This window comes from Cololabis saira, chromosome 21, assembly GCF_033807715.1.
Source record: "Cololabis saira isolate AMF1-May2022 chromosome 21, fColSai1.1, whole genome shotgun sequence".
Classification (NCBI taxonomy): Eukaryota; Metazoa; Chordata; class Actinopteri; order Beloniformes; family Belonidae; genus Cololabis; species Cololabis saira.
Window position 1 is genome coordinate 6,680,964 of NC_084607.1, and position 23,792 is coordinate 6,704,755.

At 45.0% G+C, this 23,792-nt stretch overlaps 1 protein-coding gene across 1 annotated transcript; it reads left to right on the forward strand.

The window, feature by feature from the left end:
• Positions 1 to 2,253: 2,253 nt before the first annotated feature.
• Positions 2,254 to 7,121, forward strand: LOC133422648 (keratin, type I cytoskeletal 13-like). Its single transcript, XM_061712671.1, has 7 exons — positions 2,254 to 2,790; positions 3,691 to 3,773; positions 3,863 to 4,019; positions 4,968 to 5,129; positions 5,226 to 5,351; positions 6,624 to 6,853; positions 6,932 to 7,121. The coding sequence occupies exons 1-7, from the start codon at positions 2,329 to 2,331 to the stop codon at positions 7,050 to 7,052; spliced, it is 1,341 nt and encodes a 446-aa protein (XP_061568655.1). The 5' UTR covers positions 2,254 to 2,328; the 3' UTR covers positions 7,053 to 7,121.
• Positions 7,122 to 23,792: the final 16,671 nt, after the last annotated feature.

Genomic DNA, 23,792 nt, shown 5'->3' on the forward strand with positions numbered 1-23,792 from the left:
TGGGTGTCATCAGCATAGCAACGGAAGTGGACGTTAAATTTACGGAAGATATTGCAGAGGGGAAGGAGGTAGATGATGAAGAGTAGGGGCCCCGGGACAGAGCCCTGGGGTACACCAGAAGTGACGGAGGAGGGGATGGATTTCAGGGACTTGAGTTGAATGAACTGAGTGCGGCCAGAGAGGTACGATGTAAACCAGTCCAGTGGAGTGTGGGTGATGCGGATGGAAGATAACCTGTTGAGGAGGGTGGTGTGACGGATGGTGTTGAAGGCCGCACTGAGGTCAAGGAGGATGAAAATGGTGAGGAGTCCAGAATCAGCTGCCATGAGAAGGTCGTTGGTGATTTTGATGAGTGCTGTTTCGGTGCTGTGAAGTGGGCGGAAACCGGACTGGAACTGTTCATACAGGTTTTTATGGGACAGGTGAGAATGGAGTTGGGAAGCAACTGTTTTTTCGAGAATTTTGGAGATGAAAGGTAGGTTGGATATTGGACGGAAGTTGTTGAAGTTGGAGGGGTCGGCACCAGGTTTTTTCAGGATTGGAGTAATGGCAGCAGTTTTAAAGGATGCGGGGACAGTTCCAGTGGTGAGAGAGGAGTGGATGATGGCAGAGATGAGGGGAACCAAGGAGGGGGAGCATGCTTTAACAAGATGTGTGGGCAGGGGGTCCAGTTGGCAGGTGGATGGCTTGGATTTCTGTATGAGTTCTGTGATTTCTGAGAGAGTGGGGAGATGGAAGGAGGAGAATGGGTGTGTGGACGGATGAAAGTTGGCTGAGGAGCTGGGGTGGGAGATTGATCCGAGGTGCTCGTGGATGATCTTGATTTTTTCATTGAAAAATGACATGATGGAGTTGCAGAAGGAGGTTGTGTGGAGGTGGGAGGGGAGAGAGTCCTGGGGTTGGGTCATATTGTTGAGTAGGGAGAAGAGTGACTTGGTCACGGCTCAGACAGGACAGAGAACCCAAATGCACAACACCAGGCAGATCAGAGTCCAAGAGGCTTTAATCTTTGTCAAAGGCAGGCAGGGGTCAAACCGGGTAGTCAGGCAGATCAGGCAAACAAAACCAAAACGGGCAGGCAAAAATCCATAAACCAGAAATCAGGCAGGGTCACAAGCAGGCAGGCAGAAACAGAACAGGACATGAAGGCTGGAAAGCGAGGCAAAAACACACGACAATCTGGCAACTGGTATTTGGAAATGGGCCGGTTTATGAAGGGGAAACTGATGAGGGAAACCAGGTGTGGAGCTGGGCCGGGGAAGCACAGGTGAAGGGAATGAGGCTGATGAGGTGGCAGGATCTAGACGACAGGAGAGTCAGTAACACGGTAAAAAAAACATGAACTGTGACCATGACACTTGGAGTTTCCTTTATTGGCAGTGATTATAGCGGAGTAGTAGTGGGTTTGGTGCTGACAATGGCGTCCTTATAACATAGTAAGTGATTATTGTACATTTCCTTGTGGATAGTGAGACCAGTTTTTTTTTTTTTTTTTTTTTTTTTTTTTTTTAGTAGACATGAAACCAGGACTAGTAGAAGTGAAACCAGGACTAGTAGAAGTGAAACCAGGACTAGATCTGAAACCAGGACAAGTAGGACTAGTGCCGCTCGCGTTGAAAGCGCTGTAGGAAACAGTCATGGATGAGGAACGGCTGATCCAGTTAGTTGAAATGAGAAGTTATCTCTATGATTCCTCCTCATTTTACTACAAAAACCTCAATAAAGTGGCAACTGCTGGAGGGAGATGGACAGCTTCCGATGTCACGCAGTGCTAGTCGGACGCTCATGCAGTTACACGGTTTTATAGTATTCACATCACACTGGACGGCTGTAGGGCCTACAGACACTGCAGAATTTAGTTGCTTTCCTCCTCCTCTGAGTTGGCAGGCTGAGGGGAGACCACTTTACATGTTAAAGCAAGAAAAAACATGTTTTCATAATAGGTGCCCTTTAAACCTCTTTTGAATTGAAAAAAAATCTGTTTTTCAGAAAATATAGGTCATTGACCCATTTCCAGAGGAATTCCCCCCAACCCCCCCGTCTGGTGTCCTGTCCACACATGCCCCCGCCTCCCGGGCTGTCCCAACCTGCCCTGCTCAAAGGTCGCGGCAGCCCTGCAGGTGCTGCCGCTGAGGAATGTCTGAAGGTTACATTTTTACCTGGCCACCGTGGCCACGCCCCCGCCCCAGGTGAGGGATGACTGACAGGTCCTTTGAGCGCAGCGGCTTTAAAAGCCCTCGCGTCCCGCAGCGGCTTCACTCTCTCCTCCCTGATCCTCCCTGATCCTCCAGTACCTGCAGAGCCAGAACCAGAGCCAGGACCAGAACCATGACCAGCTTCATGACCCGCTCCTCCTCCCGCTCCGTGCGCTCCTCCTCCGGCGGCGGCGGCGGCTCCATGCGGGCCGGCAGCGTGTACGGCGGCGCCGGCGGCTCCGGGGTGCGCGTCTCCTCCGCGTCCGGCAGCTTCGGCTCCGGCGGAGGGTTCGGGTTCAGCTCCGGCGGGGGCGGCGGCTACAGCTTCAGCTCCGGCGGGGGCGGAGGGTTCGGCGGCTCCAGCAGCTTCTCCATGGGCGGCGGCGGTGGTGGAGATGGAGTCATCGGAAACGAGAAGTTCTGCATGCAGAACCTGAACGACCGCCTGGCCACTTACCTGGCCAAGGTGGCGACGCTGGAGAAATCCAACGCCGAGCTGGAGCTGAAGATCCGCCAGTTCATGCAGAACCAGGTCGGACCCGCGACCCGAGACTACACCGCCTTCTTCGGAACCATCGGCGACATCACGGGGAAGGTGAGCGGCACCATCACCCTCTCATCATCTCACCCTCTCACCCTGATATCATCACCATCTCACCCTCTCACCATCACCCTCTCATCCTCTCATCCTCTCATCCTCTCACCCTCTCACCCCATCACCCTCTCACCATCTCACCGTATCACCCTCTCACCTTCACCATCTCACCATCACCCTCTCACCTTCTCACCCTCATAGTAGTAGTAGTGTTTATTTCGAATATGAATCATATAAAAAAAGAAAGAAAATAAGACAATCGTCTTAACATGAGACATAACAAAGTACATATTCGAAAGGGAGTGAGAAGAAGTAAAACTTATAAACTCTCACCCCCTCTCCTTAAATATGACTAGATAACACATGCAAACATAACATTATGCAAACATAATTAAAAAAAAATAAAAATAAAAAAACAAAAACAATCAGAACAAGACAATAAAAACATTGTAGCAACATAAGCTACTGACTAGTGTAAGAAAATAAGGATACAAATGGATAAATAAAAAATAAACACTGTATCATTGCACCCAAGCATTTCCCTCATCCTCACCCTCACCTTCTTACCATCACCCTCTCACCCTCTCACCCTGATATCCTCATATCCTCACCCTTACCTTCTTATCCTCATCCTCACCGTCACACTCACCCCATCCTCTTACCCTATCGATTGTGATTAATAAATCCGATTTAGATTTAAAATCGATTAATTGCACAGCCCTACCCATATCCTTCTCCTCACCCTCAACCTCACCCTTACCCTCACCATTTTACCCTGTCCACCCTCATCCTCACCCTCAGCTCTTCCTCACTCTCTCACCCTCTTACCCTCACCCTTTCATCCTCACCATCCCCTCTCACCCTCACCCTAAACTAAGTGTGTTGTTGTTCCGTCCTCAGATCCAGGGTGCCCTTCGTATGAACGGGGCCGTTCACCTGAGCATCGACAACGCCCGGCTGGCAGCCGACGACTTCCGTGCCAAGTGAGTTCACCTGTCCCCCACCTGTCCCCATAAACCCGTCCCCCAACCCCCAAACCGGGTCCGGTTCTGACGGCGGTTCTGACCCGCAGGTACGAGAACGAGCTGGTGATGCGCCAGTCGGTGGAGGGCGACATCGCCGGGCTCCGGAAGGTTCTGGACGACCTGACGATGGCCAGGAGTGACCTGGAGATGCAGATCGAGGGCCTGAAGGAGGAGCTGATCTTCCTCAAGAAGAACCACGAGGAGGTGAGGGGGTCAGGGGTCACGGGGGGTCAGGGGTCAGGGGTCACGAGGGGTCAGGGGTCACGACCCCTGACCCCTGAGCCTCCATTAGGGTCTCCTGGGCTCCTGAGGGAGGCTCAACGCGTGATAATAATTAATAATAAGATGATGATAAATAGATAATAATATTTGATATTTTAATAGATAATAATTAAGTAATAATAATAATAATAATAATAATAATAATAATTTATTATTAAATGGATATGGATAATTTAATATCATTAAATTATAATTTAATATTATTAAATTTGAGGTACCATGTGTGTTCAGGAGTGTAAATAGTAATATTAAATTTTACTAATATTATTAATATTAAATTTAATTAAATATTATCTCAAATTTAATCATGTAATGTAATACATATTTTAATAGATAATATTTTTTTAATAGATAATTTAATAATAATATTAAATTATTATTAAATGGATATGGATAATAATGTAATATTATTAAATTATAATTTAATATTATTATTAGATTTGAGGCACCATGCGTGTTCAGGAAGCAGAAGTGTATATATATTAAATATTACCTCAAATTCAATAATAATTTAATTTAATAAATATTTGAATAGATAATGATAATTTAATAATATTTTATTATTATTAAATGGATATGGATAATTTAATATTATTTAATTATAGTTTAATATTATTATTACATTTGAGGTACAATGTGTGTTCAGGAACATTATTAATATTAAACATTACTAATATTATTACTAATAATATTAAATATTACTAACATTATTAATATTAAACATTACTAATATTATTAATATTACATTTAATATTAAATATTACAAAAAAATGTATTGATATTTTAATAGATAATAATTATATAATAATAAAATAATAATCATATTAAATTATTAATAATATTAAATTATTAATGTGTGTGTGTGTGCAGGAGCTGCTAGCCATGCGCGCCCAGGTGTCCGGCCAGGTGAACGTGGAGGTGGACGCGGCTCCAGGTCAGGACCTCACCAAGGTCATGGAGGAGATCCGGGAACACTACGAGGCCGTCGCCGCCAAGAGTCACCGGGACCTGGAGTCCTGGTTCCAGACCAAGGTGGGACCGCCGTGACATCACTTCCTGTCCCTGTCCACTCCTGATGCGTGTGTGAGAGCGCTGACCTTCTCTGTGTGTGTGCGTGTGTGTGTGCAGACAGAGTCGCTGAACAAGGAGGTCGTCTCCCAGACAACGACCCTGAGCACGTCCAGGTCCGAGATCAACGAGGTCAAACGCACGTTGCAGTCGCTGGAGATCGAGCTGCAGTCCATGCTGGGGATGGTGAGTGTCGCCGCGGCAACCACACACACTTCTGCAGGCCACATGGCAACGACAGGTCCAGGTCCAGACCTGTAGTTCCTCTACCGACCACTAGGGTCCAGATTGATTGATTGAATTTGATTGATTGATTGAAATTCTTTATTCAGTCACTTCACCAAACAAACATTGAACACAAACATTATCAAAATAAAATAGTGATCAAAATAAAATAGTGACTGAAAAGGCACAGGCAGAAGATCCAGACCTGCTCAGGTAGAACCGTCTGGCTCATGAATGGAGGGATTCAATTAAATTTAAATCACTTTATTTGTCCCCTAGGGAGAATTTAAAAAGGCCTGACAGCAGCTTAAGGACATACAAACAAACACACAATTGCACATAACAGATTTTCAACGTTTAAAATACGTGTGTTTTAAAGTGCAATTAGCTTTCTGGGGTCTAAAAAAGGTTAAGATGAGTAAAAAAAAAAAACAATAAATAGATTGATGATAAAATAGATTAAAATGCTGAGTTTAGGAGCTGGACAGCTCTAGTGACAAAGGATGACTTCCTCCTCTGCGTCCTGTTTTAGCATTTGGTTAGAACGGGGGTCGGCAACCCTCAGCTCTAGAGCCGCATGCGGCTCTTTAGCGCCGCCCTAGTGGCTCCCTGGAGCTTTTTCAAAAATATTTGACCTTTTTTTTTCTTTTTTCCTTTTTTTCTTCTTTTTTTCTTTTTTCTTTTTTCTCTTCTCTTTTTCTTTTTTTCCTCTATTTTTTCCCTTTTTTTCTCTTTTTTTTCCTTTTTTCTCTTTTTTTTCCTTTTTCCTTTTTAATCTCGACATTTCGACTTTTTTTCAACATTTTGACTTTTTTTTTCAACATTTCGACTTTTTTCTCAAGATTTTACTTTAACATTAATCTTGACATTTTTACTTTTTTCTCGAAATTTCGACTTTTTTCTCAACATTTCGACTTCGAGTGCATAATGAAAAAAAATCTTCCCCCAGTTATAATGAATATAGAAACATGCAGCATGTGTTGTCTTCATTCTAAGGCTTATACAAGACTTTTCATTTTTTGCGGCTCCACACATTTGTTTTTTGTGTTTTTGGTCCAATATGGCTCTAAAACATTTTGGGTTGCCGACCCCCGGGTTAGAATGAGCGGCTTTGCCTGAGCCGGGCTACGCCGGCAGGGACAGACGTGGTCTCTGGACCCGGTCCCGGGGCTCAGAAGTCTGGTCCTCCTCGGCGGTTTGGGGTCTGACCCTGTTCTCTGAATCCCCCTGCAGAAAGCGTCTCTGGAGGGCACGCTGGCGGAGACGCAGAGCCGCTACAGCATGCAGCTGTCGGGCTACCAGAGCCAGGTGAGCAGCATGGAGGAGCAGCTGATGCAGCTGCGGGCCGACCTGGAGCGGCAGGGCAGCGAGTACCAGATGCTGCTGGACATCAAGACGCGTCTGGAGATGGAGATCGCCGAGTACCGCAGACTGCTGGACGGAGAGGGCAGCAGCGTCAGCAGGTGAGTCTCGCCCAGGTGTTCTGACCCCGGCAGCAACGTGTGACGGTCAGCTGATCCTGTGCTCTGATTGGTCCACAGCTCCTCGTCCTCGTCCACCACGACCCGGCGGGTGGTGACGGTGGTGGAGCAGGTGGTCGACGGCAAGGTGGTCTCGTCTTCGTCCTCGGCCTCGTCCTCCTCGTCCCTGCTGAAGCACTGATGCGGCGGCCGATCGGCTTCTCTCTCTGCTCTGTGACCGGATCAGCCAATAAAACGAGAGTCCAAGTCAGCGCTGTGTCTGTCCTCATTTATATACATATATCACAGTTACAGTTAATACAGTATATTTATATACAGTACTGGAGTTGAGGGGGGATGGCATCACTCCTGAAATAAAAACGGTCCAAATCATCCCCCCTGTAAAACTGCCATTCCCCCTTTCCATCCCTTATGTCATTTCATCAATGAATGTGGTTTTACTGATATTTCAACATTTAGAGTCATCACCAGAAAAATAACACCAGAAAAAAACCTTATTTGACAATTTTCACCTGTTTTAAGTCAATTTTCACTTGAAATAAGTAGGAAATCTGATTTATCTTCTCATTACAAGCAAAAAAATCTTGTTCCACTGGCAGATTTTTCTACTTATTTTAAGTGAAAATCTACTTGAAACAGGTGAAAATTGTTGTTTCTTCCAGTGATGAGTCTTGTTTTAAGTGTAATGAGATCTTTTTACTAAAATGAGACATTTTAACTAGAAATAAGACAAATATTTCTTACATTTACAATGACGTCTAGCAAATACAAAAGTAAAAAACAAAAAACAAACAAAACAACAAGAGAACAGTCAATTAAACAAATATGAAGTTACAATTAATAAATAATGTAACAATAAAATCAATTAAAACAGATACAAACAGTGCTTAAAAGATTTAAGATCAGGGATTTAAAATGACCAAAAAATACTAGTGAATAGATTTTTAGAGTGTTTTGTAATGAGTTCCAGGTGGAAGGTGCAGAAAAGCTAAAGGCAGATCTACCAAGCTCAGCATAGACTCGGGGGACTTGTAGTGTAAGCCAGTCAGTGGATGGAGTGTGGTGTGAACTAGCAGGCCAAGCAAGGAGGGAGGAAACATAATAAATAGAAGTGAAAATCTGGCCTCTCAGAGAGGGAGGACCATCCAATCTTACTGTACAGGATGCAATGATGAGTGTTATATGGGTCACCAGTAATAAACCTAAGTGCAGAGTGATAGACAGAATCAAGGGGCTTTAGCGTTGTAGCCGAGGCATACCTGTACAGTATGTCACCATAATCTAAAACTGATAAAAAAGTTGCCTCAATAAGGGTTTTTCTGCAATGCAAGGGGAAGCAGGATTTATTCCTGTAGGAAAAGCCAATCTTTTGCCTCAGTTTACTTGCCAGATTTGAAATATGATATTTAAAAGATACATTTTCATCAATATAAATACCAAGGTATTTATAAACAATAACTCTTTCAATAAAACTGCCATTTTTAGTAGTAATGGTGCAATTACTCAAATCTTTATTTTTGGATCTAGAGAAAAACATACATTTAGATTTATCTGCATTTAAAACCAACTTGAGATTATTGAGTGCAACTTCAAGATCAGCAAAGGAGTGCTGGAGAGATGTTAAAGCAGATTCTGGGGTATCTGAGATGCAGTAAAGAATAGTGTCATCAGCATACAGATGAATGCTACAGCCAGCTACAGCGGAAACAATATTATTTATATAAATAGTGAGCAAAACAGGTCCAAGGTCTGAGCCCAGACACACGTGAACACACCTGGTATCTGAACACACATGGTACCTGAACACACCTGGTATCAAAACTCCTGGTACCTGAACACACCTGGTACCGGTTCATCTGTATCACCTGTTCTCAACAAACCTCTGGAAAAAATTGTTTTCAAACAAATACAATATTATTTCTCTGTTAACAATCTGACAAGTACGATGGAGTATTAGGGCCAAACTAAGACAAAAAAAATGGAAATTACGAAAATAAAGTCATAATAATATGAAAATAAAGTCGTAAAATTACCAGAATAAAGTCACAATGTTGCGAGAATAAAGTAGTAATATTATAAATATATAAATATAACTTATAATATAATATAATACTCAATATTCCTCATTTTAACACAGGGAGAAGATGCTCTTCTTGTTAGAGTTCTCATAAATTATCATTTTATTCTCATAAATTACCACCTCTCATAAATTACCACTTTATTCTTGTAACATTACGATTTTATTCTCGTAATGTTACGACTTTATTTTCTCGTAATGTTCCGACTTCTCGTAATATTACGACTTTATTCTATTACGACTTTATTCTCGCAACATTATGACTTTTCGTAATTTTACGACTTTATTCTCATATTATAAATTTATTCTCGTAATTTCCAATTTTTTTTTGTCTTCGTTTGGCCCTAATACTCTTCTGTAGAAGTGATGACCAGCACGCCTACAGAGTTACACTCAACAGCCACAGCACTATCACAAATGACACATGACTGGTTGAAAGAAATTGATAAAAAGAACATGGTGGGAGCAGTGTTATTATTATTAGACTTTAATGCTGCATTTGATTTGGTGGACCACAAAATACTATTAAATAAACTGAGGTATTATGGCTTTACTCAAACTGCTCTATCATGGATAGAAAGTTATCTGACGAACAGAACTCAGAGTCTATTTTAATGGTAGCTTTTTTGAGGCCCGAAAGGTGGAAAGTGGAATCCCACAAGGAAGTTCGCTTGGTCCATTGTTCTCTATTTTTACCAATGATTTTCCATCTGCTCTTAAAAAAGCACATACAGCGGGGAAAATAAGTATTGAACACGTCAACATTTCACTCAAAAAACATATTTGTAATCGAGCTATTGACATTAAATTTTCCCCAGATGTCGGCACCAACCCAAGTAATGCACACATACAAAGAAATCCAAACATTTATGTCCATAAATTAAGTTATGTGTAATAAAGTGAAATGGCACGGGGAATAAGTATTGAACACATGAAGAAAATGAGGGGTAAAAAGGTCTGGAAAGCCAAGAAAACAGCTGGAGTTTTTCAGTATTTAGAAAGTTAACCTGTCCCCTATTAGTCCAAAGTAATATCAGCTGGTTTAGTCCTGATCGATGCCTTTTAAAAAGTTTTCTCACCAGCAAGGTGTTAGACAAGAAGCATTGCATGATGGGTAAAAGCAAAGAGCTGTCCAAAGACCTACGCAACCTTATTGTTGCAAAACACACTTAAGGCATTGGTTACAGGCGCATTTCTAAACTTCTGAAAGTTCCAGTGAGCAACATTGGGGCCATCATCCGGAAGTGGAAAGAACACGGCATTACCATAAACCAGCCACGGCCAGGGGCTCCTCACAAGATTTCAGACAGAGGAGTCAAAACAATCATTGTTAGGGTTCTCCAACAGCCCAGGACCACTGGAGAGCTTCAGAAAGACCTGGAATCAGCAGGTACCGTTGTTTCAAAGAAAACAATAAGTAATGCACTCAACCGCCATGGCTTCCATGCACGCACACCACGCAAGACTCCATTTTTGAAGAAGAAGCATGTTGAAGCTCGTTTGGAGTTTGCGACACAACATTTGGATAAACCCATGACATTCTGGGAGAAAATACTCTGGTCAGATGAGACCAAAATTGAACTCTTCGGATGTCATAAGACACAACATGTTTGGAGGAAAAATGGCACCGCACATCACCCCCAAAACACCGTACCAACAGTCAAGTTTGGAGGTGGAGGCATCATGGCGTGGGGCTGTTTTTCAGCATGTGGTACTGGTAGACTTCACATCATTGAAGGAATAATGACTGGAGAAAAGTATGGAGACATTCTTGATCAGAATCTGCTGTCATCTGCCAGGCTGCTGAAGATGAAAAGAGGGTGGATCTTTCAGCAAGACAACGATCCCAAGCACACAGCCAAGGTTACACTCAACTGGTTGAATAAAAAAGAGAATAAAGCTGCTAGAATGGCCCAGCCAATCACCAGACTTGAATCCAATTGAAAATCTTGGGAAAGAATTGAAGATCCGGGTTCACAGAAGAGACCCCCGGAACCTTGAAGATTTGAAGGCAGTTTGTGTGGATGAATGGGCCAAAATCCCACCTGAGCAATGTCTTCGACTGGTTTCTCCATACAGGAGGCGTCTTGAGGCTGTAATCACCAACAAAGGTTTTTGCACTAAGTATTAAATACATTTCAGTAAGCGTGTTCAATACTTATTCCCCGTGCCATTTCACTTTATTACACATAACTTAATTTATGGACATAAATGTTTGGATTTCTTTGTATGTGTGCATTACTTGGGTTGATGCCGACATCTGGGGAAAATTTCATGTCAATAGCTCGATTAGAAATATGTTTTTTGAGAGAAATGTTGACGTGTTCAATACTTATTTTCCCCGCTGTATGTCTATGTATTCTGATGACACAACAATAGACATTAATGCACCCACAGTTGGCCAAGTCACGAAAACTCTTAATGAAGAATTGCAGATCGTACTAGACTGGGTATCCAACAACAAATTAGTCTTAAATATACCAAAAACTAAAAGCATGGTATTGGGTACAAATTATGCATTGAGATATAAACCACAGCTGAACCTGATTTTAAACAATATAGATGTTCAACAGGTGGAAGAAACAAAGCTGTTGGGTGTTATTGTAGATTGTAAACTGTCATGGAGGAGACACAAAGATGCTGTTGTTGGGAAGATGGGAAGGAACATATCTGTTATGAAAAGGTGCTCGGCTTTTTTGACACCACAGCTGACCAAGCAAGTTCTTCAAACTCTAGTATTGTCAAACTTAGACTAGGATAGGATAGGATAGGATTCAACTTTAATAATCCCCAAAGGGGAAACTTCATTGCCACCATGGCCACAACAATACAACATAAGACAATCAACAATACACATTAACATGTCTCCACCTAGGGACAGCAGTGGATCAATACAACAAAAAATAACCAGAAAATGACCCCCCCAAAAAGGGAGATAAAAGAAAAAGAATACAATCCATTTAAAAGTGCAATGTGCAAGACAAGTATAGCAGCAAATTAAACAGCTAAGAATATAGCTGCAATTTAAAGTGCACTGTACAAGAGAATATGGCAGCAAGTTATGGCATTCTATTGCTCAGTGTTCTGGTCAGGTGAACAAGAAGGAGATAGGAAAGCTGCAGCTAAAGCTGCAGCTAGCTCAGAATAGAGCAGCTCGGCTGGCCCTTCCATGCACACTAAGGTCTAATGTAAATAAAATGCATGACAAGCTCTCCTGGATGAAAGTCACAAAGAAAATGGCATATTTGATAGGGTTAGTTTTGATATCTGTTTTTACCATTTTTGTATTCCCCCAAAATACCAATAAAAAGATTTATATTAAAAAAAAAGAAAGTCACAGAGAGGCTGGCAGCATCACTCCTTGTTTTTCTTAGAAATATTAATGTGTTAAAATGCCCGAATTGTTTATATACCCAACTGACACGTAGCTCTGACAAACAGACATACCACACGAGGCCACCAGAGGTCGCTATAGCTCCTAAAGCTAGAACACAATCAATGCAAAGAACAGTTGTATATCGAGCCGTGATAGAATGGAACACTCTTCCAGATTACTGAAGAAAAAACAAAAGCAAGCTTTAAAAGACAACTGAAACAACGTCAAATAGCCCAACGCCTGTAAATAATTCTGCACATGTAGACATACACATAGGATACTATCACACGCACACACACACACACACACACACACACACACACACACACACACACACACACACACACACACACACACACACACACACACACACACACACACACACACACACACACACACACACACACACACTTATAATTATGTTTATTTATTTTATATTTCATTATTATTAATACTTTTTAATCTCATTTTGTTATTGAGCTTATCTTGCATTATTACTATTACTGTTAATGTTGTTTTATTTGACTGTTAAGTGTACTTAAGCAGGGAATATCAGTATGGATCATATTGTTTCTGTACTTGTAAATACTGTTATGTCTGTTTGTTTAAATTCATAAATTATACACCTGGTACCTCAAAAACCCTGGTACCTGAACACACCTTGTAACTGAAAAAACTTGGTTCCTGAACACACCTGATACCTGAACACACCTGGTACCTCAAAACACCTGGTACCAGTTACCCTGAGCACACCTGTTAAATGAAAACCTGGTTCCTGAACACACCTCATACCCTCAAAACACCTGGTACCTGAACACACCTGGTACCGGTTACCCGGAGCACACCTGGTATTCCAAAACACCTGGTACCTGAACACACCTGGTACTGGTTCACCTGCTGGATTAGCGTCATCGTCGCCAGTTGACAAAAAAATCTGATGAGTAAAAATAAACGCTGGAACCAGCTCCAGATCCAGATCCAGATCCAGATCCAGATCCAGAATCAGATCCGGCTTCAGATCCAGATCCACATCCAGATCCGGCTCCAGATCCAGGTTCGGATCCAGATCCAGATCCAGCGCTAGCTAGATATCAGCAGGTCTGAGGTTCTAAAGTAAATGATCTGAATCTTCTTCTGAACAGCGTTGATCCGGGATGTTGTTATCTCGGTGTTCCCACGGCACTCTCACAGCAGTCCATCCGCGTTCCCTCTGCGTTCCCACGGCGTTCCCTCAGCCGCCCCACGGCATTCCCCTTTGGTGTTCCCATGGCGTTCCCTTGGTGGTCCCACAGTGTTCCCTCTGTGTTCCCACAGCGTTCCCACAGCGTTCCCTCTGTGTTCCTACAGCGTTCCCTTTGCGTTCCCACAGCGCTCCCACGCCAGTCCCTCAGCGTTCCCACAGTGGCCCCTCAGCATTCCCACGGCGGTCCCTCTGCGTTCCCCTGGCGTTCCCACAGCGTTCCCACAGCGTTCCCTCTGTGTTCCCAACTTCCCACGACGTTCGCTTTGCGTTCCCCCAGCGTTTCCTCGGCATTCCCTTGATGGTCCCACAGCATTCCCTAGGCGTTCCCTTTGCATTCCCTCGGCGTTTCCACGGTGTTTCCACAGCAGTCCCACAGCTTTCCCACGCCGGTCCCACAGCGTTCCCTTGGCATTCCCATGATGGTCCCACAGCGTTCCCTCGGCGTTCCCATGGCGTTCCCTTTGCGTTCCCTCTGCGGTCCCACAGCGTTCACTCGGCATTTCCATGGCGTTTCCACGCCGGTCCCTCAGCATTTCCTCGGCGTTCCCTTGGTGGTCCCACAGCGGTCCCTCTGCGTTCCCTCTGCATTCCCACGGCGTTCCCACAGCATTCCCTCGGCGTTCCCTCAGCGTTCCCTTGGCGGTCCCACAGCAGTCCCTCTGCGTTTCCACGCCGTTCCCTCTGCATTCCCACACCGGTCCCACGGCGTTCCCTTTGTGTTCCCCCCTTGGCGTTCCTTCGGCGTTCTTTCGGCGTTCCCTCAGCGTTCCTTCGGCGTTCCTTCAGCGTTCCCTCTGCTTTCCCTCTGCGTTCCCTTGGCATTCCCACGCCAGTCCCACAGCTGCCCCTCAGCATTCCCACGCCGGTCCCACGGCGCTCCCTCTGCGTTCCCTCGGTGGTCCCACAGCGTTCCCTTGGCGTTCCCTCGGCGGTCCCACTGCATTCCCTTTGCGTTCCCACAGCGGTCCCACAGCAGTCCCACAGCGTTCCCTTGGCGTTCCTTCGGCGTTCCTTCGGCGTTCCTTCGGCGTTCCTTCGGCATTCCCTCAGCGTTCCCTCAGCGTTCCCTTGGCGGTCCCTCAGCATTCCCACGGTGTTCCCTCTGCGTTCCCCCAGCATTCGCTTCGCATTCGCCTTTGGCGTTCATGCTGTAATCTTGTTGTGAAGTTGCGTTGAGTTGAGCCGGCGGCGGTTCGGCGACCTCTCAGAAATCCCAGAATTCCACGCTCTCGTTGATCCGCCCCCCTCTGCCCCTCCCCCACCTCGGGCCCCGTCAACGCTTCGCTGACACCTGAGTTCACGCCTCATAAATCAGGAGACACCTGCAGCGGCACCGGCGGCTCCTTCTCAGCTGAGAGTCGTGCAGGAGAAGAAGCACCTGCTACCACACCCCCCACCGAGGATTTAGGGGACTGACCTACTTCTCCATCTACAAAAGAGAAGTTGTATAATAGTAATAGATTAATACACCGGGCTGAACTAATGAACCCCGTATTTCTAAAGAGCATCAATGAAATAATATAATGAAGTCAGGGACCAATCAGAGCGCTTCGTTGCGCTTCGTTGCGTGTAGGGACCTGCTCTGCATCGTCCGACTCGCTTTTCTTTGCATTTTTCTTGCGTAACGGGTCGGGATCCGGACCCTAGAGGGGCCACAGGTCGGGATCTGGACCCTAGAGGGGCCACAGGTCGGGATAGGGACCCTAGAGGGGCCACGGGTCGGGACCTGGACCCTAGAGGGGCCGCGGGTCGGGATCCTAGAGGGGCCGCGGGTCGGGACGTGGACCCTAGAGGGGCCACAGGTCGGGATCTGGACCCTAGAGGGGCCGCGGGTCGGGATCCTGGACCCTAGAGGGACCACGGGTCGGGATCCTGGACCCTAGAGGGGCCGCGGGTCGGGATCCTGGACCCTAGAGGGACCACGGGTCGGGATCCTGGACCCTAGAGGGGCCACAGGTCGGGATCTGGACCCTAGAGGGGCCACGGGTCGGGATCCTGGACCCTAGAGGGGCCGCGGGTCGGGATCCTGGACCCTAGAGGGGCCGCGGGTCGGGATCCTGGACCCTAGAGGGGCCGCGGGTCGGGATCCTGGACCCTAGAGGGACCACGGGTCGGGATCCTGGACCCTAGAGGGGCCACAGGTCGGGATCTGGACCCTAGAGGGGCCACGGGTCGGGACCAGGACCCTAGAGGGGCCACGGGTCGGGATCCTGGACCCTAGAGGGGCCGTGGGTCGGGATCCTGGACCCTAGAGGGGACCCGGACTCCTCGTCTTCAGCTGGAGTCTGATCTCCAGTTTGCTTTGCGATGACGTTTCTGTGTTTTCGTGCTTCGTCGCTCTGCCGCCTGAAACCTGAAACCTGCCTCTTCTCCTCATTTGTCCCTAACGAGACGTTTTAATGAGACGTTTTCATTAAACCTGAAGAGGCAGGAGCAGCCGGCGTTCGGACCTGCAGCCGTCAGCCATCCATCAACACAAGTATGTGGCTGTAAATCCTGGAGGCTGCAGGCGGCTGCAGCTGTCAACCCCCCTCCTCCCCGTCACCGCGGCAGCGGAGCGTTAACCCCTCCGACCTCCGTCGACAAGTACATAACAACCCAACATCCCATAATATTTTTAAAGTAAAAGTGAGTCCTGATTATAAACACAAGTCATTTTACCTGCTGAGGTGCAGAAAACCCCGCCCACTGAATGGTCATGAACTGGGCCGTACCAGTTTGAGATGTGGGGTATGAGCCAGATGTGGTCCAGATGTGGTCCAGATGTGGTCCAGGTATGGTCCAGGTGTGGTCCAGATATAGTCCAGATGTGGTCCAGGTGTGGTCCAGGTGTGGTCCAGATGTGGTCCAGATGTAGTCCAGATGTGGTCCAGGTGTGGTCCAGGTGTTATCCAGGTGTGGTCCAGATGTGGTCCAGGTATGGTCCAGATGTGGTCCAGGTGTGGTCCAGGTGTAGCCCAGATGTAGTCCAGATGTGGTCCAGGTGTGGTCCAGATGTAGTCCAGATGTGGTCCAGGTGTGGTCCAGGTGTTATCCAGGTGTGGTCCAGATGTGGTCCAGGTGTGGTCCAGGTGTAGTCCAGATGTGGTCCAGGTGTGGTCCAGGTGTGGTCCAGGTGTGGTCCAGATGTGTTCCAGATGTGGTCCAGATATAGTATAGATGTGGTCCAGGTGTGGTCCAGGTGTGGTCCAGATGTGGTCCAGATGTGGTCCAGGTGTGGTCCAGGTGTTATCCAGGTGTGGTCCAGATGTGGTCCAGGTGTGGTCCAGGTGTAGTCCAGATGTGGTCCAGGTATGGTCCAGATGTGGTCCAGGTGTGGTCCAGGTGTAGCCCAGGTGTGGTCCAGGTGTAGTCCAGATGTGGTCCAGGTGTAGTCCAGATGTGGTCCAGGTGTGATCCAGATGTGGTCCAGGTGTAGTCCAGATATGGTCCAGATATAGTCCAGGTGTGATCCAGATGTGGTCCAGGCGTATTCCAGGTGTGGTCCAGGTGTGGTCCAGATGTGGTCCAGATGTGGTCCAGGTGTAGTCCAGATGTAATCCAGATGTGGTCCAGGTGTAAGGCAAGGCAAGGCAAATGTATTTATAAAGCACATTTCAGATGATGAGCAGGACTCAGTATGCTCAAATACATAAACAAACAAACATAATAATAACAGAATAATAACAGAAACAGACAAAAGTATGTCAAGAGAAAAACAACAATAACAACAATAATTCCATTTTAACAAAAGTGCGATCACTCAGCCAACCATGTAGAGTTTAGTCAAACGCCTGTGCAAAAAGGTAAGTTTTTAGTCTGCTTTTGAAAGAGGGCTCTGTTGGAGCAGATCTTAGTTCCTGCGGCAAGGAATTCCAGAGAGTGGGAGCGTAGTGACGGAAAGCACCATGAGCAGATCTAGTGTGGATTCTAGGTATGATGAGAAGACTCTTGTTTGATGATCTAAGGGATCTGTCCGGCATGTATTCAGTATGTCAACCATGTAGGTGGAGATTTTTAGTCAAACAAATCTCATTACACTTAAAACAAGTGTCATTAGCAGAAAAATAACTTTTATTTTACAATTTTCACCTTTTTCAAGTAGATTTTCACTTAAAATAAGTAGAAAAATCTGCCAGTGGGACAAGATTTTTTTGCTTGTAATGAGAAGATAAATCTTGTCCCACTGGCAGATTTTTCTACTTATTTTAAGTGAAAATTTACTTGAAACAGGTGAAAATTGTCAAAGAAGTTATTTTTCTGGTGATGACTCTAAATGTTGAAATAGCAGTAAAACCACATTCATTGATGAAATGACATAAGGGATGGGGGAATAAGGGAAAGGGAGGGTGGCAGTTTTACAGGGGGGATGATTTTGATCTTTTTTATTTCAGGGGGGAGTCCATCCCCCCTCATCTCCAGTATTGCTTATGTTCCCCAGAACCTCCTGCAGCGTTTAGCTCTGCTGTCATCGGACCAGCATCCCTTTGAAAATCTGATAAAGCACTCAAATGTCTGCTTACTTTTTAAAATGATCCATAATGCTGCAGCTCCCCCCTTGAGAAAATGTATTACTCTCTGCTCTGAGAAGTCGACACGAACAACCAGATCTGTTACCAGGGGTGAGTGTCGTGAACCCCAAAGCTAAACTGCATTTGGGAAGTCATTATTCTCATGTATTGCTATGACTCAATGGAATACTCTGCCAACTCACATCTTGCCAAGCGTTGGTTACTGTCAGGACAAGTGTGTTTACATTTATGAAGTGTGTTTTGTGTGTGTGTGTGTTGGGGGGGGCGGCCTAGCTTTAATCTTAGGTGCCAACAGCTGACAGATCCCTGTTGAATCTGCTTCCATGTTTTATTTATCTATTTTATCTATGGTCTCTTTGCTTTGTTCTGCTCTTTTACTATTTTTTTCTTTTTCTATACTCATTTTTATGTAGTTCATCAACCTGCCCAGGGACTACAGGTGGAAAATAGCAAGTTGCTACAACCTGGCACAATGCAGATTCTCTTGTAAAAGATTAATGTCTTATTGTGCACTGTCCCTGTTTTGAAATAAATAAATAAATTACAGCAATTACCTCTCACCTGGAACAGGGGTCTCAGCCGGACCCCAGACCCGGGTCGGGGCGTCTCAGCCGGACCCGGTGTTCTGCCAATTTCTGCTACCTGGTGAGAAATGCTACTTTGTGGTTCTGCGCATGCGCACAGTCGATTTTCAAAGTTTGATTTCGACGCTAAATGGATAATATGGGATGTTGAGTATTTGATCCTTGAAAATACACGACCCATGACATGAATCGCATTACACTTTGTGAACATTATACGATAAAGAGACAAAAAAACAACAATTCTATCCCTTTATTTGATATTAAATCAGTCATTCACCTTTATTTAACCAGGTAGGTCATTAAGAACATTCTTATTTACAATGACGGCCTGGCAAGAGACAAGGAAGTGGTTTAGGGCAGTGGTTCCCAAACTTTTTTTGCTAGCCCCCCCTTTTGTACGTAACAGAATTTTCGATCCCCCCCCCCCGACCCCAACACACACACACACACACACACACACACACACACACACACACACACACACACACACACACACACACTCTCCATCTTTACCCAACCTATAGACACACCTATGTACAGGCACACACATAACAATACACACAACACACAAATCCTGTTTAACATGCCTGAAGAGATGTAGAAGCAGTAACTAATTTAATGCCATCCAGACATAATGGTTGGGCCTCGAGCGAAACCGTTCACATGTCTCAGAGTTCATGAATTACTTCCACCGCCACACCTGGACAGTTTCACCTCTTACATCAGATTCATTTGTTGAAACTAGGACTAGTAGGATGGATGGATGGATGGATGGATGGATGGATGGATGGATGGATGGATGGATGGATGGATGGATGGATGGATGGATGGATGGATGAAGGATGGATGGATCCAGCAGTAATTCTCCTCGAGGTCTGGAGGTGCAACTTTGTTTACGTTCTGAATTCCTGTCGTTAAGTTTCAGGTTTGTTGTTTTAGTGCAGCAGATTAACTCATTTTATCAACACGATACTTCACTTTGGTATAGAAGCATGAAATTTGGCACATATACTCTCCAAGGTCTACTCTTTAGGGAACAGGCGCGTGCCACTCAAAATTCCAATATGGCGGCCCCAAAATCCAAGATGACCGCCCAAAAACGTGCTTTTTCCTTTATAACTCAAAATGCCTTGATTTTTAGCCCCATAGATATATTAAAGCTGAATATAAAGTTGGGTATTGTGGACATTTTGGTACCAAGTACATGTCTGTATCCATTACGGTTCTTGAGATACATCATACAGAAACTTGTATATACCCGGAAAAGTGAGAATTTTGTAAGATTGATTGTTGTTACGAGAACATGGATTCATGAAAATGTTACTCTCATAACCTGATATTTCCAGTAGGGTTACTTACTATTAAGACAACCAGGGGGTTGTCTTATTAGTTAAAGATGTCGGCCCTTTTTTCAAGATGGCCATCAAATTCTCATTATAGTAGAGTATAGTAGAGTGAATTTCACTACACAACCAGGGCACACTGGTGACATTACTGCTGTGGAACTCAGCATGGGGTTCAGTGCCAGCTGATCTAGTTGTACTAATACTGTAGTTGTTGTCTAGTAGTGATAGTATAGCTTTGTTTAGTGTCCCAAATGCTGTCTAACAGCCCCATGTCAATTAGGTAGTACTAGTTAGATGTAGTTAGATAGCCGCACCTGAATTGACAATTGCGATACTGTATCAGCCTTTCGGAACAAAGGCAAAAAGACTGCCTGGCAAACCTGGGATATTTGCCCTGAGGCCTCTCCCATCTTCAGCAAACTAGGTCAATACCCTCCTTTATTGACTGATGGTGAGCTAGAGATCTTGGAGAAGTTTGTTGTCCTCATGTACGACAGATCGAGTACGGCCGTTAGTGTAGATGAGGCTAGGCTTGATACGTTTGCCCGAAAGCAGAGGCCATATGAAGCCATTCCTCCAACAAGAGCAGCTCTGCTTCAACACACTAAACGCGCTGCCTATCAGGCAGGCTGCATATGGGGTCAGGCAACCCAGCGTAAGCCACAAAAAGAGAGCCCTGCTGACTGGGGATGGACAAAGGTCGGTGCACAGTGGCAGGTCTACTGGACAGCAAATGCGTCTGTTGCTCAAAGTTGTGAACAGCTGGCCAAGTGTAACTGCAAATCAGAGTGTTGTGGAAGGTGCAAATGTTTCAAGTTGGGTTTCAATTGCACAGAACTGTGCGGTTGCAAATGTGAATAGAGCAAGTACACTGAAAACCTTGTGGTGGGCCTGGAGCCTATCGAGTACCGTGATGACAAATGCACCTTCCTTGATATGATCCCCCTGATGCAAACCATAATACTGAGTGCCAAGCAGGGAGAACTGTAGTATTTTAGATGGTCGTTTGTTTGACTCGGCGGGGGATCGAATGCACAACCTTTCAAATTCAGTGTGGACATTAACATCTTAAATTTTTGCTGGTCATTGAATTTTGCGATAACAGTGGCCCTTTGTATGCCTGCAATCTTGCAAAAGGCAGCATCTTGATTTTTTACTGGCTATACACTTTTTCAAAAAGAGTGGCCTATAGAATATTTGTAGCACATATGCTTGCATCAATATTTAAGCATTGTGACAATGAATATAGGACAGGAGTGGAAGACATGTTAAAAAACGGTCCCATCCTGAATATTTACTGGCCATTTTCCAAACAAGTGGCCCTTCCTCTTTGTAAGCTGCACCTTGCCGTGGTGGAGAGGCTTGAGTATTCCAATGATCCTGAGGGCTATGCCGGTGGGGATTTTAATTTATATCCCTGGAAAGTTTAACTAAGCCGGATAGGTAAAAGGGGAGGAGGCAGACAAAGCAGCGCCCTGGGCCTCCAGGTTGAGGGTTGGCCATGGGGATATCTAAGATTAAGACAACCCCCAGGTTGTCTTAGTAAGTAGTAAGTAGTAAGTAGTAAGTAACCCTACTGAAAATATCAGGTTATGAGAGTAACATTTTCATAAATCCTTGTTCTCGTAACAACAATCTTACAAAATTCTCACTTTTCCGGGTACAAGTTTCTATATGATGTATCTCAAGAACCGTAATGGATACAGACATGTACTTGGTACCAAAATGTCCAAAATACCTAAGTTTATATTCAACTTCAATATATTTATGGGGCTTAAAACCAAGGCATTTTGAGTTATAAAGGAAAAAAAACATTTTTGGGCGGACATCTTGGATTTTGGGGCCGCAATCTTGGAATTTTGAGTGGCACGCGCCTGTTCCCTAAAGAGTAGACCTTGGAGAGTATCTGTGCCAAATTTCATGCTTCTATACCAAAGTGAAGTATCGTTTCACTAATCTGCTTTACTACCAGAAACTCAGAGTAAAAATCCATTGAATTTACCACACGTCAAAATTAAGTATGGGAGTGTAAAGAACTGACAACCAGGACTAGTAGAGCTGAAACTAGGACTTCCTACCTCTCTGGCCGTACTCAGTTCATCCAGCTAAAGACATTCACATCCTGACCCTCTCCCGTCTCCTCTGGTGTTCCCCAGGGCTCTGTCCTCGGCCCCATCCTAGTTATCATCTATCTCCTTCCTCTTGGTCATAATCTCCGAAAATACAACATCCACTTCCATGTTTACGCAGACGACACCCGGCTCTACCTCTCCTCTAAACCACCTCCACCTTCCTGCCCCCCCTTTGGAGGGGAAGGTGCTGAAAATTAAAAAAGGGGCAAACGGAACCCGACTTTAACACTTTCCGGCAATAATATACATGTAAAAATAATGCAACGTATCATTGCTCTAACTTTTCTGTCTGTGAAGAGGACAATACTACTCCAGGTGTAGTCCAGGTGTGGTCCAGAACCAGAACCTCCAGATCTGGGACTTCAGTTCTCCTCAGGACGGAAGCAGGTCACCATCATCCGTTGCTGCATCGGCAGGACTAAAGCTCTCCCGACGGCTCTTGAACAGCCCGACAAACCATCTCCGATCGCGCTGTTTTCTTTACCGAGATCACAAGAAAATCAGAGCAGTGATCTCCTTTCCATCCTGTTTATTTATCTTTTATCTCCTGTTGCTGTTTATTTATCTTTACTCCACCAACTCGAAATATGAATCACTTTTCTAAGCGAACCGCAGCTAACGCAGTTCAAACAGCAGGTGTATCCACCCCTTTAATCTGATTGGTTTAGAGTAAGTCATGTTTTATCCACTGCTCTGCGTCCCCCACGTTGGGTGCGCTCATATGATTGGCTGGAACAAAGGAAGACATCTGATTGGTTGCAGATCCTTCTGTGTTAAAAAAAACGTATTTGTGGATCGAGTCATGTCAGGGGAGTCTCAAAAAGCAGACGCAAATCCAGCGCAGCTCACAGACAAAAAAACGTTTGTAAATCAGGTTATATTTGTGTGTGCATCGAAAATACATTTGTATATCTTGTCCTACGCACGTGTGAATTGTTCTGTGCATGTGTGAAACGGTGTGTGTATTTGCAAATCGCTCTGTGCATTTGTAAAACTTGTCCTGTGCATTTGTCAATTATGAGACTGTTCTAGCTCCATATAGACACACCTATGTACAGGCACACACATAAAAACACACAACACACAAATCCTGTTTAACATGTCTGAAGAGACGTAGTAGCAGTAGTAGCTTATTTAATCCTCCCGTCATGCCACCCTCACATACAGGTTGGGCCTCGAGCGAAACCGTTCAAATATCTGAATTACTTCCACCGCCACACCTGGACGGTGTCACCTCTTACATCAGATTCATCTGTTTAAACTCTGGCTCTTCAACTTAAGGGTCCGACTCCAACTGCTTTAGTGAATATCTATCGCCACCCAAACCAAACAAGGACTTTATTAATGACTTCTCTGCTTTTTTCACTCACATCTGCTCTCTCTTTTCCCCAATGATTACCATATTCATATGGACAACTCCCAACAAGCTCTTACCAAGGATTTTACTTCTTGCCTGGACGGTTTTGGACTAAAACAGTACACCTACTTTCCCACTCACACTAAAGGACATATCTTAAACCAGGACTAGTAGATCTGAAACTAGGACTAGTAGGATGGATGGATGGATGGATGGATGGATGGATGGATGGATGGATGGATGGATGGATGGATGGATGGATGGATGGATGGATGGATGGATGGATGGATGGATG